Genomic DNA, 17248 nt, shown 5'->3' with positions numbered 1-17248 from the left:
AGAGATCTTATAACTGTGTCAGCCTTTTCACTCAAAGTCTACACCACCATGACCCAGGACCAAAAGAGTTCATTTTAACCAAAATGACTCCAAACGACAACAACAACATTTACTTTTCATTTCTCTGTTGACGAATCATCACTAAACCAAAGAGATTCAAATTGCGAATCTGAATTTCATCTCAACTTTCCTTTCATTTTGTAATACGTCCATAACCATACAATGAGAACATGTGTTTCCTCCATAGGACATGTAAAACAAATATGAGTTTTAGGCAGGATATCCATACAAAGAAGTGCAGGACAGAATACCTGAACCACTCAGATTTTCTTCATTGGAGATTGCAGACTCTGTAGACAGACCACTAGTGTCTACAGTCTTGTCATTTCTACCAGAAGCAGGTGCTGGTTGATCCTGCAGCATGAGACCATTGCCTAAATTTGTGGAGAGTTCAGGGGATGAGAGGAGACTCAGGTTATGTGCATGGAATTCTTTCTTCCATTGACAGTTCAGCCAGACTATTACACAGTTGTTGGTAGACTATATTTGGCAAAATGATCAAAAGATACATCCTGATAAAATATCTGACAAGAAACATCCAGGTTTTAGCTTATAAGAAAAATCTTCCACATTCACAACAATCAATTTAGACCATTGACCAACCAAAACAATGTCCTGCACTATACCAATTCTCTGCCAAAACATCAGACCCTACAACTGGAAAAGAACCAAACCAAACAAACTGAAAGAAACCAAACCAAAACAAAACACAGCAGCTACTAATAAAGCAAGGATTTGGAAGTTCAGCATTCACAGCGGTCTGTTTCGAATACTGAGAAGAACACGGCCTGGCAGAAGGAGTATGCCCTAGCCACATCCCTGAAAGTCATCCGTCCAATTACAGAATTCAAGGCTGGGTAACAGAATTCCTTTCATTAAACGCTCTGCACGTAATCCCTTCTTCCACTCACAGTTCAGACAGGCTATGTCAGTGTTGTTGGCAGATTGTACTTGGCAAAGTTGATCCAAAGACCTCTCCTCATAAAATACTTGACAAGAGATATCCAGATTTAATCTTGTCAGAGAAATCTTCTTCCATGGTCAGTAAGATCAATGTCACTCATGGGCTTGACCTATACCATTGACCAACCACAACACTGTCCTGAACTTTCCCAGTTCTCTACCGAGACACCCAGATTCTACAACTGGGGTAAAATATGATACAAAACATAAAAGGACAGCTGACAATAAAATAGAGATTGGGAAGTTCTGCTTTCAGTGCCACGTGGGGGACTCTTCACTACACGAGACACTGGCAGCAGTGCTTGTCTGTCCAAGTAGCTCTGTGAAGGCCTCTATGAATTTCTTTTTTTCATTCCCTCTTCAAGAGGCTTGACAACTGGAGAGGCTAAGATGATATTTTCAGAATATTGGTCAATCTTTCAATATTCATTCTTAGTTTCCAACAAATAAGCAATCTGCTCCTAACCAACTGTCCAACCATAATCTATACCTTTTAGGCCATGGTTCTTTGTTCTCACAAACACTGACTTGACAAAATGTACAGCTATCACACTACATGCTATGTCCTTTTATCATGTGCTTTTCTCACAGCAAGAACTTCAAACGGAAATTGCAAGTTCCAATTTAGCTCAGCCCTTCCTTCAGCAATGACCAAGTAAAATACACTGAATTCCATCTCGCTCAGACAAATGCAATCATCTAAACTACTGACTGCATTTGCATCTCACTGGTTCTCACTGCTGAGGCAGATTGTCTGACCCTCTGTACGCGTCTCTTCTTCCAAAACTACATTGGCACGTTCCCTTGTCTGTCTCTTCATCTTAAGGATGTATCCTGATTAATTCTGGATTGACCATCTAAGACAGTAAAACTTCAATAACATCACCTCAAAGATTTAGGACTATGGGGAGAAATATCAACACTCTAGTGACTGTAACTGAATTATGGAGATCCATTCAATTCATGGTTACTGATTAGTCCCCACTAAACCAAAGTAATTCAAAGTTCAAATCTGAATTTAATTTCCACCTCGTTTTCATTTTCTAGCATATCCACAATCATACGATGAGAGTATGTGTTTCCTCCATAGGAATTTTGAAGCACAATAAATGTTATAGTCAGGATATCCACTTAAAGAAATGCAGGTCGAGATACCTCCTTTACTGGAGGTTGCAGAGACTGTAGACGAACTGCTGGTGTCTACGTTCTGATTTTGTCTACCAGTGGGAGCCTGGACTACGGCCTCATTTCCTGACTCTGAGGAGAGCCGATTTGATGGTTGCTCCCTCAACCCACTTCTTCCACTTGAGGTTCTTGGGAAAGGGAAAATCAAAACCATAGCAATGATTCAAATACGCATCAGTTTTCAGATCCTTGATGTGAATACGCATCAGTCTTCAGATCCTCGCTGTGAATACGCATCAGTCTTCAGATCCTCGCTGTGTGGGGACATGTTTGTTTGTAGTGTGATTACTGGAGACCATGGGTTATCAAGAGCCCTTTGAATTGCCTGGTCCAGTTGTTCAAGGTCTATACAAACTAAGACAATCTGTCCATCTGACCCTTTCTAATGGCAATACTGTGAATATCCCGGATAAAGATAAGATGACTTGAATGTGTTTCAAATCCTCAGGACCACACAACTTACCAGAGTTTGTATGCCCAAGTCTCATTACTGAGTGTCATTACACTAAAATTCCAAAAGAATTCGGTCTTGCCCTTGGTCCTTTCCCCAAATTTTTATTTTGCCTATTCTCTGCACATAATCCCTTCTTTCACTCATAGTTCAATCAGACTATTAAAGATTGTTGACAGCCTATATTATGTATAGGTGGTCATAACACCTGATTATGAATTATCTGACATGAAACATGCCCAGACTCTTCATTGTTAGAGAATTCTTTCTCCATATTCACTACGAATGTTGACCCAGATTGATAACTAACCCCATCTCTGTCCTTCATTTTAGTAGTCCTCTATGAAGGCACATAGGCTTTACAAGTGGTGAATAACACAATGGCTAATACAGGAAATATGGAAGTGTGACAAATTCAGCTTTGACTGCTACATACTACCTGAGCCACTGGTATTGGTCCTTGGTTTTTGAAATAAACTTCTCAAATAATTTATTAATTTGCAATGTTCTTTGTTCATGCTATATGGCTGTCAGCTATAGAAGGGGAAATGACTTTCATCAAAAAATATTTAATTCTGTATTCTGACAAATTAAAAGTCACCCCTGACCATAGGATACTATATCAGCTACCGCCTTTTAGACAACGTGTCTCTTTTCTCACAAATGCTAACTTTACAGAAAGTTCAGTATCTAAACTAAATCTAGCCTTGCTTTTTTCTTTCTTCTCACGCAAAACAGAACAGGGTGATCTCTGTAAGTAAAACTACTGGATCCGTCCCTGTTTCTTTCCTTTCCCTCAAGAGAGAAGAGCAAGGTGGCCTCTCTGAGAAAAATCAAACAGATTAATTTATTCCCCAGATCATATGACACAATATCTAAGTTTCAAAAGATCCTAGGTGAGACAATATCAATGATCTACACTTGCCCTGAATCCAGATAGCCACAGAATGTCCAGTATAGGCTATACTCAGAGGACATAATTTAACAATATTTGCAAGTTCAAGTTTCACTCTACGCTTCTCTCGGCAATAGCCATATCACACAACTTGGAATGTTTTGTTTTCAGCAAAACACAAGGCTCTAAAATCCTGAGTGCATCTAAATCTCGCCGTTCTGTACTGCTGAGGTAAACTGCTTGATCCACTGCCAACGTCGCTTCTCCTTCTGAGACCAAACTTAAACTTAACTTTCCATCAAAGTCTACACAACACAACCAAAAAACGCAATATGTTGGTCTCCATCGAAAAACACGTACCAACTGTTCTTTCCTTTGATGGAACATGAAAATGCAAGTTATGAAACAATGAATTTTAAGCCATTTGAGATTCTCAGAAGGGTCTACTTTAGTACAGGTCTGAAATATTGCATCATCCCTCAGCCTCATAGGTCCAGGTCCAGTAGACTCCTGTCCAGTCAGTTCTTGCCTTTCCAATTCTTTCAGTAAATATTCTGCACCAAATCCCATCTGTCCATGATTTTCAACCACTTCTTTTATTAACAGTTCACCCACACATGTTAAGTAGCCTACCTGACCCTCTGCCACGACCTCTGCTGCTTCCAGTTTCTGCACTGCTACCGCCTTTGCCACTACCTGCAGAAAGCATGTCATGGGAAGCATTGTCATATGAAGACCACAAGACTCCAATAAATGTAAAAGCAAAGGGAAGAGAAAAACCTCCAGTTCTTTTACTTTGTTTTTCAGCATTATTAATTCTATCTTTACTAAACTCATTAATAACCAGTCAAGTTTTAACTCCAATCTTCTTCCTCCACTTTGTTCAAAATAGAATACCAAGTGTTACCTCCCAGTGTAAAAGCAAAATAAAAGGAATAAAGAAATCTAAAATTAAAGTCCCTGATCTTCCTATTCACGTTAAACTAAAACAATACCCACACATAGTATAAAAAGATATTTGAAACTCTGTGACTCCCTAGGAGCTGAGACTTGGCAGAATACCTTGTAATCTCAAAATAGCTTTAATGAGATCAAAAAGAGAACGCTCATCTTTCTGCGGAGTTGTGGAAGATCCACTTCTTCCAACATGGTGTGTAGCAGAAGCATCTAAATTAGTGTTTACACTCGCAGCGCCATCCAAACCAAGCCTAAGTGCATCGTTTGAGTTCTCTTTACCTGCAGAATATAAAAAGAACGTCACAGAAGATAGCGAAACCTTTCTGAACTCCCATACATTACACAGGAACACTGGAAAACAATACCTAAATCACCGAAAGCGTATCCTCCACAACAAATTACCTGATCTAAGTGTTTTTCTAGTAAAAGCATGGCCAACAAAAGAATTCAAGCTACAAATTCCACAGCCAACCGCAGAGTCTTTCTTCACGTGTTTGAGCCACAAACCAGCAGTTCCCATGACAAGTAACAACACCAAAAACATAAAACTTTATTAAAAGTGACTCTCTGCTTATTTTTTCTTCTAACTTGAAAAACAGTTGATTCTGTAAATGCTCTACATAAAATCTTTCCTACCACTCACATTTCAGCTACATTATCAGAAGGTTTTTCACAAACTGCATTATAAAAACATGATCAACATATATGATCATAAAATATCTGAAGAAGAAGAAGACAAAGAAGCAGGAGAGGAGGAGGAAGAGGAGGAGGAGGAGGAGGAGGAGGAGGAGGAGGAGGAGGAAGAAGAAGAAGAAGAAGAAGAAGAAGAAGAAGAAGAAGAAGAAGAAGAAGAAGAAGAAGAAGAAGAAGAAGAAGAAGAAAAGACATCAACTACTACTACCACCACCACCACCATCTTCATTGCCAGAGAAATCTGTGGTGTTCACTAATACCAATTTTTAATCAGACGCATGACATATCACAACTATTCCCTTTACTCCTAATGGTCCTTTAAAAAGGTGCCAAGAACTTCCATCCGGATAATATCCAGCTGCCAGCAAAGGTTTGGAACCTCAGAACAATTTATACTTGATGACCACACACTGACAACGTGACTACCTGTGCCACTGGCTTTAGTCGGGTTGCTGTCAAATATTCGCTCCAATTCTCCTGAAAATGAATTACCTGAATATGCATTAGGCCTGTCAGCTGTAGGAAGGAAAGGGATTTTATCAGAGCACAGAACAAAAGTTAAATATTCATACTTTGTAGTGACACAAATTTAAAGTCATCACCAGAACATGTAATAATACATAGATTACCAGATTTTCCACAAATTTTCTATGTTTCCACCAAAAATGATTTGGCAGAAAGAACAGCATCCAACCTAGATCCATCCTTCGTTCTTATCACGGAAAAGAGTACTGTGTGGAAAGTCTGAATGAGATCAATTTAGCCATTTTGCCCTATCAGTAACAATTAGAGTTCAAAAGGTTCTAGGTGAGACTATACCTCTTGTCAACACAGATCTGAGCACAGATTCCCAAGGTCCTTTTATAATTGGTTATTGTCACAGCATGAACTTAAAACAAAAACGTCAACTTCAAATTTAGCTCAGCCCTTCCTTCAGCAATGACCAAGTAAGTACACTGAACTCCCTCTCATTTAGAGAATTGTAACGATCTAAACTTTGACTGCATTTAAGTCTCCCTGATTCGCCCTGCTGAGGCAGATTGTCTGAACCTCTCTACAGGAATCTTGCCTTCTTTCAATGCTACATTGACCTGTTCCCTTATGTTTCTCTTCATTTAGGAATGAACCAAGACCAGGATTGACACTCTGAGACACTAACATTTCTATGAAATCACCTTAAATATTTTGGTCTGTGGAGAGAAACATCAACATTCTGAGGTCTGTAACCGAATTGTATATAGCGAGCCGTTTCATGTAAGATTACTGATTGATCCTCACTAAACCAAAGTGATTCAAAGTTGAAATCTGGAATTTAATTTCAACATGTTTCTTTTCATTGTCTAACACAACCACAAACACACAATGAGAGCATGTGTTTCCTCCGTAGGAAATCAGAACAAAATATGTTTTAATGTATAGGCAGGATAACCATGGAAAGGAATGCATGGAAACCTGAGTCACTCATACTTCCTTCATCAGAGCTTGCAGATACTGTGGATGGACTGCAAATACCTACATCCTACTCAATTCTACCAAGTGCAACTGCTTGTTGACCCTGGAGTAGGGGCCATCTCCTGCCTCTGTGGAGAGACCATGACTCGGCCTACTCAGCCTACTGCTTAGCCTTGAGTCACCTGGCAAAGGGAAAGTCATAGTATAAGGATGATTTGAATGTGCATCAGTCTTCAGATCAGCACTATGTGGGGACAAGTTTGTTCATGGTGTGATTACTGGGCATGATGGGTTCTTAAAAGCCCTTAGAATAATATGGTCCGATTCATCAAAGTCTAGAAAAAGCCACAATATTTTCGCTGACCCTGTCTAATGGCAAAACTGGGGAAACAAATTCTCTCAGTTTGGTAGAAGCCAAAAATCCAAGGAAAGACAATGAGTTCTGAATCTTTGTCAAATTCACAAGAGGACACAGCACAGTGTAGCGGGTATGACTTAGGATTATCGCTGAAGTCCAAAAGAGTTCAAGTCACTCATCAGGAAGGGTCACAAAAATCTTTTCATTTAGTGCTCTGCACACAATTCCTTTTCCCACTCACAGTTCAGCCAGATTATAGGAAGGGTGTTGGCAGATTATATCTGGCAAAAGTTATCAACAGACTTCTCCTCATAAAATATTTGACAGGAAGCATCCAGGTTTTATCAGGTCAAGGAAATACTCTTCTGTGTTCACTAAGGTCAATGTTAGCAATGGGCTTTGACCCAGACCATTGACCAACCACAACAATGTCCTTCACTTTACAAATCCTCTACCAAGGCACACAGACTCTACAACTTGGATAAAACACAAAACAAAACAGCTGGCAATAAAGCAAGGGTTTGGAGGGTCAACTTTCACTGTCACATACTCATACTTGACTACCTGAGTCACTGGAACCAGTGCTTGACTGTGGAATTCTGTCAGCAAAGGCCTTTAGGACCTTTTTCAGGTTCTCTTCATTAGAGCTGTCTTCTGGAGAAGTTAAAATGATATCATCGGATTTTTGGTCAAGCATGTAATATTCACTCCTTGTTTTCAACAAATTAAACAATCCGCTGCTAGCCACCTGCCAGAACCTAATCTACTACCTTTCAGAGCATGGTTCATTGTTCTCACAACCAATGACTTGACAAAAAGTACAGCTTTAAACTACATACTACCTTGATTCTTTTGCCTTTATTTAACCTATACCCTGAGCATAGATTCTCAGGAACATGTTACCACAGGCTATAGTCAGAGGGTAAAATTCAACTACATATTTCAAGGGCCAGTTTACCTCTGCCTTTCTGAAAACAATGGCCAGTTAAATAACATGGAAATTTTCACTTTCAGAGAAATGAATGCCATAATTTAGAACTCAGTTGTTCACTGCCTGCTGCCCTACAGGGATCCCTCATTTTTATGACTCTATTTGACCCGTTCCTTTGTCACTCTCTTCAACTTAGGCTTGCACATTGGCATATTTCAGGATTGTTGTTTTAAGACAATAAGGCTTCAATAGCAATCAATACACACACTGTGGTCTAAGGAAGGAAGCATCAACATCCTAAGGTCTATACAAGAATTAACAGAGCCATATAAATTTACAAATTCATCATCACCAAACCAATGTAATTCAGAATCTCAATTTGAATGTAATGTCAACTTTATGTCATTCTCTAACACCTAATGAACCAGCTGATGAGACCAAGCACTTCTTCAACAGGAATTTAAAACCAAAATGCATGCTGAAAGCAGGATGTGCATGGACTAGGAATTCAGGTCGGGATGTGACATGCTTGTAGGATTGAGACTCTAGACTGGATGCTGATAACTTTAGTCAAGTTATTCCTACCAGATCGAGCAGCCTGTTGATCCTGTAATGTCACAGAGTCTACTCAATGTGAAGACTCCATCTGACAGATGCAGTCTACAGTTTTCTCTTGAGTCAAAGCAAAGGTAAAATCATAACCAAAAAGATGACAGCCTAGGCATCCGCATCATAACTGCACCATGGAAAGAAAAGTGTTTTCATAACTTGATTCCTAGAGATCAAGGGCTATCAACTGCCCAGGGAACGATGTGACCCATTTTTATTATGGCCCATACAATCCAGTCAAATATCCATGCAGCACTTTTTAATCACAAAGCTGTAGGAAATAGTTTCTCTCCCTTTTACAGGAAATATAAATCTGAGATAACTAGATGAAGAGGAGGAATAAAAGGAGGAAGACAAGAAAGAAGAGGAGAAAGAGGCAGAAAGAAAAAGGAAGAAGAGGAGGCAGAGGGCAAAGAGGAGGAAGAGAAGGTAGAGGAAGAATGTTGAACCTATTGGTAATTCTCAGAAAAACCCAGCCTGACAGAGAGGGCAAGCCACAGTGTCCACACTGACAATCATGTGTCTACTTCAGAAGACCTCAGGACTGTCCCTTTCTCCTGATCATAAAGTTCTGTTCTGTAAATGCCAAGGTGAATGCCTTCTTATACTCAAAGTTCTGCCTGAATATCAGGAGGTATTGACAGACTATATTATGAAAACATGATCAAAAATGTATGACCATAAAATGTCTGACAGGAAACACAACCACAATCTTCATTTCCAAAGAAATATTCTTTCACTTGTACTATGATCAATATCAGCACGGCTGGCCCCAGAGTCATGATCTACCAGATGACTTTCCATGTTCTTAACAGCCTTCGAACAAGGCACCTAGATTTTATAACTTGGTAACATTCAGCTGCCAACAAACAGGAGTTTTGACCTCAGCACAATTCAGGTTTGACGACCACACACTGACCCCTGTCATGGGACTACCTGAGCCACTGGTTTCAGTCGGGGACTCGTTCCCTAGATTTTGCGATTCTTCCATTAAGGGATCGGCACTTGACTGTTCCCTAGCTGGTGAAGCTGCAGGAGGAAAAGGGATTTTTATTAGAATACAGGACAAAAGTTGAATATTGTGCCTAATTTAAAGTCACAACCAGACCGTGTGATAATATATAAGGTACTCGCCCTTTTTCACAAATTTTCTGCTCTAACAAAAACCGACTTGGTACAAAGAACAACATCTAAACACGATCCAGCCTTCTTTCTTATTCCTTACCCAAACTGAACATTGTCATCTCACCATGGAAAGTCTGAATGAGAAATTTAGCCATTTCACCATATTAGTATCAATTAAAGTTCAAAAGGCCCTAGGTGAGACTACACCTCTTGTCAACACACCAGAACTGAACACAGATTCCCGATGTCCTTTTATCATTTGTTATTGTCACAGCATGAACTTCTAACAGAATTTTCCATTTCAAATTTAGCTCAGCCCTTCCTTCAGTAATGGCCAAGTAAAATACACTGAATTCCATCCCATTCAGAGAAATGCAATCATCTAAACTATTGACTGAATTTTCATCTCCTGGCTTCACAACACTGAGCAAATTTTCTGATCCTCTGCAGCTATCTCTCCTGCTTCAATACTGCATTGGCCTGTTTCCTTGTTTCTCTCTTCATCTTATGGATGTACGCTGATGAAGCTCAGGATTGACAATCTAAGACAGTTAAATTACATTAATATCACATCAAATATTTAGGTCTGTGGAGAGAAACAGCAACACTATTAGGAACTTGGCTGAATTATAGAGATCTATTCAACTCATGACTACTGATGAATCCTCACTAAACCAAAGTGATTCAAAATTTAAATCTGAATTTGATTTCAACCTTGCTTTCATGTTCTAACACATCTACAACCACATGATGTGAGCACGTGTTTTCTCCATAGGAACTCTGAAACACAATTAATGTTCTAGGCAGGATATCTAGTAAAAGAAATGCAGGTCAAGATACCTCCGTCATTGGAGGTTGCAGAGCCTGCAGACGACAAGTTAGTGTCTACATTCTGCTTTGGTGTACTAGATGCAGTTGCTTGTGGCCCCTGGGCTGTAGGATCATCTCCTGGCTCGGCGGAGGGATCATTTGTTGAGTGCACACTCAGCTTACTGCTTCCACTTGTGGCTCCTGGGAAAGGTAAAATCGTAAGCACAACAGTGATTTGAATGTGCATCAGTGCTCAGATCTGCACTGTGTGGGGACACGTTTGCTCACACTGTGATTACTGGAGATGATGTGGTATCAAGAGTGCTTAGAATCATATGGTTCAATTCATCAAGGACTATACAAAGACACCCTGACCATCACTAATGACAAAACTGGACAAATGAATTCTCTGTTTTAAATAGAAGACAAAAATTCAAAATAAGTCCAATGAGTTTTAAATCTGTTTCAAATACTGAGAAGAACACGGCCTGGCGGAAGGAGTATGCCCTACCACATCCCTGAAAGTCATCGGTCCAACTACAGAATTCAGGGCTCGGTCACAGGATTCCTTTCATTCAACGCTCTGCACGGAATCCCTTCTTCCACTCACAGTTCAGACAGGCTATGTCAGTGTTGTTGGCACATTATACTCGGCAAAGTTGATCCAAAGACCTCTCCTCATAAAATACTTGACAAGAGATATCCAGATTTAATCTTGTCAGAGAAATCTTCTTCCATGGTCAGTAAGATCAATGTCATTCATGGACTTGACCTATACCATTGACCAACCACAACACTGTCCTGAACTTTCCCAGTTCTCTACAACTGGGGTAAAATATGATACAAAACAAAAAAGGACAGCTGCCAATAAAATAGAGATTGGGAAGTTCTGCTTTCAGTGCCACGTGGGGGACTCTTCACTACACGAGACACTGGCAGCAGTGCTTGTCTGTCCAAGTAGCTCTGTGAAGGCCTCTATGAATTTCTTTTTTTCATTCCCTCTTCAAGAGGCTTGACAACTGGAGAGGCTAAGATGATATTTTCAGAATATTGGTCAATCTTTCAATATTCATTCTTAGTTTCCAACAAATAAGCAATCTGCTCCTAACCAACTGTCCAAACATAACCTATATCTTTTAGGTCATGGTTCCTCGTTCTCACAAACACTGACTTGACAAAATGTACAGCTATCACACTACATGCTATGTCCATTTACCATTTGCTTTTGTCAGAGAAAGAACTTCAAACGGAAATTGCAAGTTCCAATTTAGTTCAGCCCTTCCTTCAGCAATGACCAAGTCAAATACACTGAATTCCATCTCGCTCAGAGAAATGCAATCATCTAAACTACTGACTGCATTTGCATCTCACTGGTTCTCACTGCTGAGGCAGATTGTCTGACCCTCTGTACGCGTCTCTTCTTCCAAAACTACATTAGCACGTACCCTTGTCTGTCTCTTCATCTTAGGGATGTATCCTGATTAATTCTGGATTGACCATCTAAGACAGTAAAACTTCAATAACATCACCTCAAAGATTTGGGTCTATGGAGAGAAATATCAACACTCTAGCGACTGTAACTGAATTATGGAGATCCATTCAATTCATGGTTACTGATTAGTCCCCACTAAACCAAAGTAATTCAAAGTTCAAATCTGAATTTAATTTCCACCTCGTTTTCATTTTCTAGCATATCCACAATCATACGATGAGAGTATGTGTTTCCTCCATAGGAATTTTGAAGCACAATAAATGTTATAGTCAGGATATCCACTTAAAGAAATGCACGTCGAGATACCTCCTTTACTGGAGGTTGCAGAAACTGTAGACGAACTGCTGTTATCTACGTTCTGATTTTGTCTACCAGTGGGAGCCTGGACTACGGCCTCATTTCCTGACTCTGAGGAGAGCCGATTTGATGGTTGCTCCCTCAACCCACTTCTTCCACTTGAGTTTCCTGGGAAAGGGAAAATCTAAAGTATATCAATGATTCAAATATGCATCAGTTTTCAGATCCTCGCTGTGAATACGTATCAGTCTTCAGATCCTCGCTGTGTGGGGACATGTTTGTTTGTAGTGTGATTACTGGAGACCATGGGTTATCAAGAGCCCTTTGAATTGCCTGGTCCATTTCTTCAAGGTCTATACAAACTAAGACAATCTGTCCATCTGACCCTTTCTAATGGCAATACTGTGAATATCCTGGATAAAGATAAGATGACTTGAGTGTGTTTCAAATCCTCAGGACCGCACAACTTACCTGAGTTTGTATGCCCTAGCCTCATTACTGAGTGTCATTACACTAAAGTTCCAAAAGAATTCGGTCTTGCCCTTGGTCCTTTCCCCAAATTTCTATTTTGCATAGTCTCTGCACATAATCCCTTCTTTCACTCCTAGTTCAATCAGACTATTAAAGGTTGTTGACAGACTATATTATGTATAGCTGGTCATACCACCTGATTATGAATTATCTGACATGAAACATGCCCAGACTCTTCATTGTCAGAGAATTCTTTCTCCATATTCACTACGAATGTTGACCCAGATTGATAACTAACCCCATCTCTGTCCTTCATTTTAGTAGTCCTCTATGAAGGCACATAGGCTTTACAAGTGGTGAATAACACAATGGCTAATACAGGAAATATGGAAGTGTGACAAATTCAGCTTTGACTGCTACATACTACCTGAGCCACTGGTATTGGTCCTTGGTTTTTGAAATGATCTTATCAAATAATTTATTAATTAGCAATGTTCTTTGTTCATGCTATATCGCTGTCAGCTATACAAGGGGAAATGACTTTCATCAAAAAATATTTAATTCTGTATTCTGACAAATTAAAAGTCACCCCTGACCATAGGATACTATATCAGCTACCGCCTTTTAGACAATGTGTCTCTTTTCTCACAAATGCTGACTTTACAGAAAGTTCAGTATCTAAACTAAATCTAGCCGTGGTTTTTTTTTTCTTCTCACGCAAAACAGAACAGGGTAATCTCTGTAAGGAAAACTACTGGATCCGTCCCTGTTTCTTTCCTTTCCCTCAAGAGAGAAAAGCAAGGTGGCCTCTCTGAGAAAAATCAAACAGATTAATTTATTCCCCAGATCATGGGCCACAATATCTAAATTTCAAAGATCCTAGGTGAGACAATACCAATGATATACACTTGCCCGGAATACAGAACGTCCAGCATAGGCTATACTCAGAGGACATAATTTAACAATATTTGCAAGTTCAAGTTTCACTCTACGCTTCTCTCGGCAATGGCCATATCACACAACTTGGAATGTTTTGTTTTCAGCAAAACACAAGGCTCTAAACTCCTGAGTGTATCTAAACCTCGCTGTTCTGTATTGCTGAGATAAACTGCTTGATCCGCTGCCAACATCGCTCCTCCTTCTGAGACCAAACTTAAACTTAACTTTCCATCAAAGTCTACACAACACAACCAAAAAACGCAATATGTTTGTCTCCATCGAAAAACATGTACCAACTGTTCTTTCCTTTGATGGAACATGAAAATGCAAGTTATGAATCAATGAATTTCAAGCCATTTGAGATTCTCAGAAGGATCTACTTTAGTACAGGTCTGAAAAACTGTATCATCGCTGAGCCTCATAGGTCCAGTTCCAGTAGACTCCTGTCCAGTCATTTCTTGCCTTTCCAATTCTTTCAGTAAATATTCTGCACCAAATCCCATCTGTCCATGATTTTCAACCACTTCTTTTATTAACAGTTCACTCACACATGTTAAGTAGCCTACCTGACCCTCTGCCACGACCTCTGCTGCTTCCAGTTTCTGCACTGCTACCACCTTTGCCACTACCTGCAGAAAGCATGTCATGGGAAGCATTGTCATATGAAGACCACAAGACTCCAATAAATGTAAAAGCAAAGGGAAGAGAAAAACCTCCAGTTCTTTTACTTCGTTTTTCAGCATTATTAATTCTATCTTTACTAAACTCATTGATAACCAGGTCAAGTTTTAACTCCAATCTTCTTCCTCCACTTTGTTCAAAATAGAATACCAAGTGTTACCTCCCAGTGTAAAAGCAAAATAAAAGGAATAAAGAAATCTAAAATTAAAGTCCCTGATCTTCCTATTCACGTTAAACTAAAACAATACCCACACATAGTGTAAAAAGATATTTGAAACTCTGTGACTCCCTAGGAGCTGAGACTTGGCAGAATACCTTGTAATCTCAAAATAGCTTTAATGAGATCAAAAGGAGAACGCTCATCTTTCTGCGGAGTTGTGGAAGATCCACTTCTTCCAACACGGTGTGTAGCAGAAGCATCTAAATTAGTGTTTACACTCGCAGCGCCATCCAAACCAAGCCTAAGTGCATCGTTTGAGTTCTCTTTACCTGCAGAATATAAAAAGAACGTCACAGAAGATAGCGAAACCTTTCTGAACTCCCATACATTACACAGGAACACTGGAAAACAATACCTAAACCACCGAAAGCGTATCCTCCACAACAAATTACCTGATCTAAGTGTTTTTCTAGTAAAAGCATGGCCAACAAAAGAATTCAAGCTACAAATTCCACAGCCAACCGCAGAGTCTTTCTTCACGTATTTGAGCCACAAACCAGCAGTTCCCATGACAAGTAACAACACCAAAAACATAAAACCTTATTAAAAGTGACTCTCTGCTTATTTTTTCTTCTAACTTGAAAAACAGTTTATTCTGTAAATGCTCTACATCGAATCTTTCCTACCACTCACATTTCAGCTACATTATCAGAAGGTTTTTCACAAACTGCATTATAAAAACATGATCAACATATATGATCATAAAATATCTGAAGAAGAAGAAGACAAAGAAGCAGGAGAGGAGGAGGAAGAGGAGGAGGAGGAGGAGGAGGAGGAGGAGGTGGAGGAAGAAGAAGAAGAAGAAGAAGAAGAAGAAGAAGAAGAAGAAGAAGAAGAAGAAGAAGAAGAAGAAGAAGAAGAAGATGATGAAGAAGAAGAATAGGAAGAAGAAGGAGGAGGAGGAGAAGGAGGAGGAGGAGAAGGAGAAGAAGGAGGAGGAGGAGAAGGAGGAGGAGAAGAAGGAGAAGAAGGAGAAGAAGGAGGAGGAGGAGAAGGAGGAGGAGGAGAAGGAGAAGGAGAAGAAGAAGAAGAAGAAGAAGAAGAAGAAGAAGAAGAAGAAGAAGAAGAAGAAGAAGAAGAAGAAGAAGAAGAGGACAACATCAACTACTACTACTACTACCACCACCACCACCACCACCACCACCACCACCACCACCACCACCACCACCATCTTCATTGCCAGAGAAATCTGTGGTGTTCACTAATACCAATTTTTAATCAGACGCATGACATATCACAACTATTCCCTTTACTCCTAATGGTCCTTTAAAAAGGTGCCAAGAACTTCCATCCGGATAATATCCAGCTGCCAGCAAAGGTTTGGAACCTCAGAACAATTTATACTTGATGACCACACACTGACAACGTGACTACCTGAGACACTGGCTTTATTGGGTTTGTGTCAAATATTCGCTCCAATTCTCCTGAAAATGAATTACCTGAATGTGCAGTAGGCTTGTCAGCTGTAGGAAGGAAAGGGATTTTATCAGAGCACAGGACTAAAGTTAAATATTCATACTTTGTAGTGACACAAATTTAAAGTCATCACCAGAACATGTAATAATACATAGATTACCAGATTTTCTACAATTTTTCTATGTTTCCACAAAAAATGATTTGGCAGAAAGAACAGCATCCAACCTAGATCCATCCTTCGTTCTTATCACGGAAAAGGGAACTGTGTGGAAAGTCTGAATGAGATGAATTTAGCCATTTTGCCCTATCAGTAACAATTAGAGTTCAAAAGGTTCTAGGTGAGACTATACCTCTTGTCAACACAGATCTGAGCACAGATTCCCAAGGTCCTTTTATCATTGGTGATTGCTACAGCATGAACTTTAAACAAAAACCTCAACTTCAAATTTAGCTCAGCCCTTCCTTCAGCAATGACCAAGTAAGTACACTGAACTCCCTCTCATTTAGAGAATTGTAATGATCTAAACTTTGACTGCATTTACGTCTCCCTGGCTCGCACTGCTGAGGCAGATTGTCTGACCCTCTCTACAGGAATCTTGCCTTCTTTCAATGCTACATTGACCTGTTCCCTTATGTTTCTCTTCATTTAGGAATGAACCAAGACCAGGATTGACACTCTGAGACACTAACATTTCTATGAAATCACCTTAAATATTTTGGTCTGTGGAGAGAAACATCAACATTCTGAGGTCTGTAACCGAATTGTATATAGCGAGCCATTTCATGTAAGATTACTGATTGATCCTCACTAAACCAAAGTGATTCAAAGTTGAAATCTGGAATTTAATTTCAACATGTTTCTTTTCATTTTCTAACACAACCACAAACACACAATGAGAGCATGTGTTTCCTCCGTAGGAAATCAGAACAAAATATGTTTTAATGTATAGGCAGAATAACCATGGAAAGGAATGCATGGAAACCTGAGTCACTCATACTTCCTTCATCAGAGCTTGCAGATGCTGTGGATGGACTGCAAATACCTACATCCTACTCAATTCTACCAAGTGCAACTGCTTGTTGACCCTGGAGTAGGGGCCATCTCCTGCCTCTGTGGAGAGACCATGACTCGGCCTACTCAGCCTACTGCTTAGCCTTGAGTCACCTGGCAAAGGGAAAGTCATAGTATAAGGATGATTTGAATGTGCATCAGTCTTCAGATCAGCACTATGTGGGGACAAGT

At 39.8% G+C, this 17248-nt stretch overlaps 2 protein-coding genes across 2 annotated transcripts in view; both read right to left on the bottom strand.

Annotated features, from left to right (window-relative positions):
• The window catches only part of Muc19 (mucin 19, oligomeric), a 122983-nt gene that overhangs the window by 93982 nt on the left and 11753 nt on the right, over positions 1–17248 (bottom strand).
• Positions 1–17248, bottom strand: part of Smgc (submandibular gland protein C) — a 30258-nt gene that overhangs the window by 1257 nt on the left and 11753 nt on the right. Inside the window, 10 exon segments of the mRNA NM_001004449.2 lie at positions 312–434; positions 4188–4250; positions 4617–4790; positions 5631–5720; positions 7579–7668; positions 9491–9583; positions 10520–10690; positions 14255–14317; positions 14685–14858; positions 16029–16052. Of these exon segments, the coding sequence (NP_001004449.2) occupies positions 312–434; positions 4188–4250; positions 4617–4790; positions 5631–5720; positions 7579–7668; positions 9491–9583; positions 10520–10690; positions 14255–14317; positions 14685–14858; positions 16029–16052 (1065 nt within the window).

Source organism: Rattus norvegicus, chromosome 7 (assembly GCF_021556685.1).
Source record: "Rattus norvegicus strain SHRSP/BbbUtx chromosome 7, alternate assembly SHRSP_T2T, whole genome shotgun sequence".
Lineage (NCBI taxonomy): Eukaryota > Metazoa > Chordata > Mammalia > Rodentia > Muridae > Rattus > Rattus norvegicus.
This window is presented reverse-complemented; position numbering and strand designations above follow the sequence as displayed.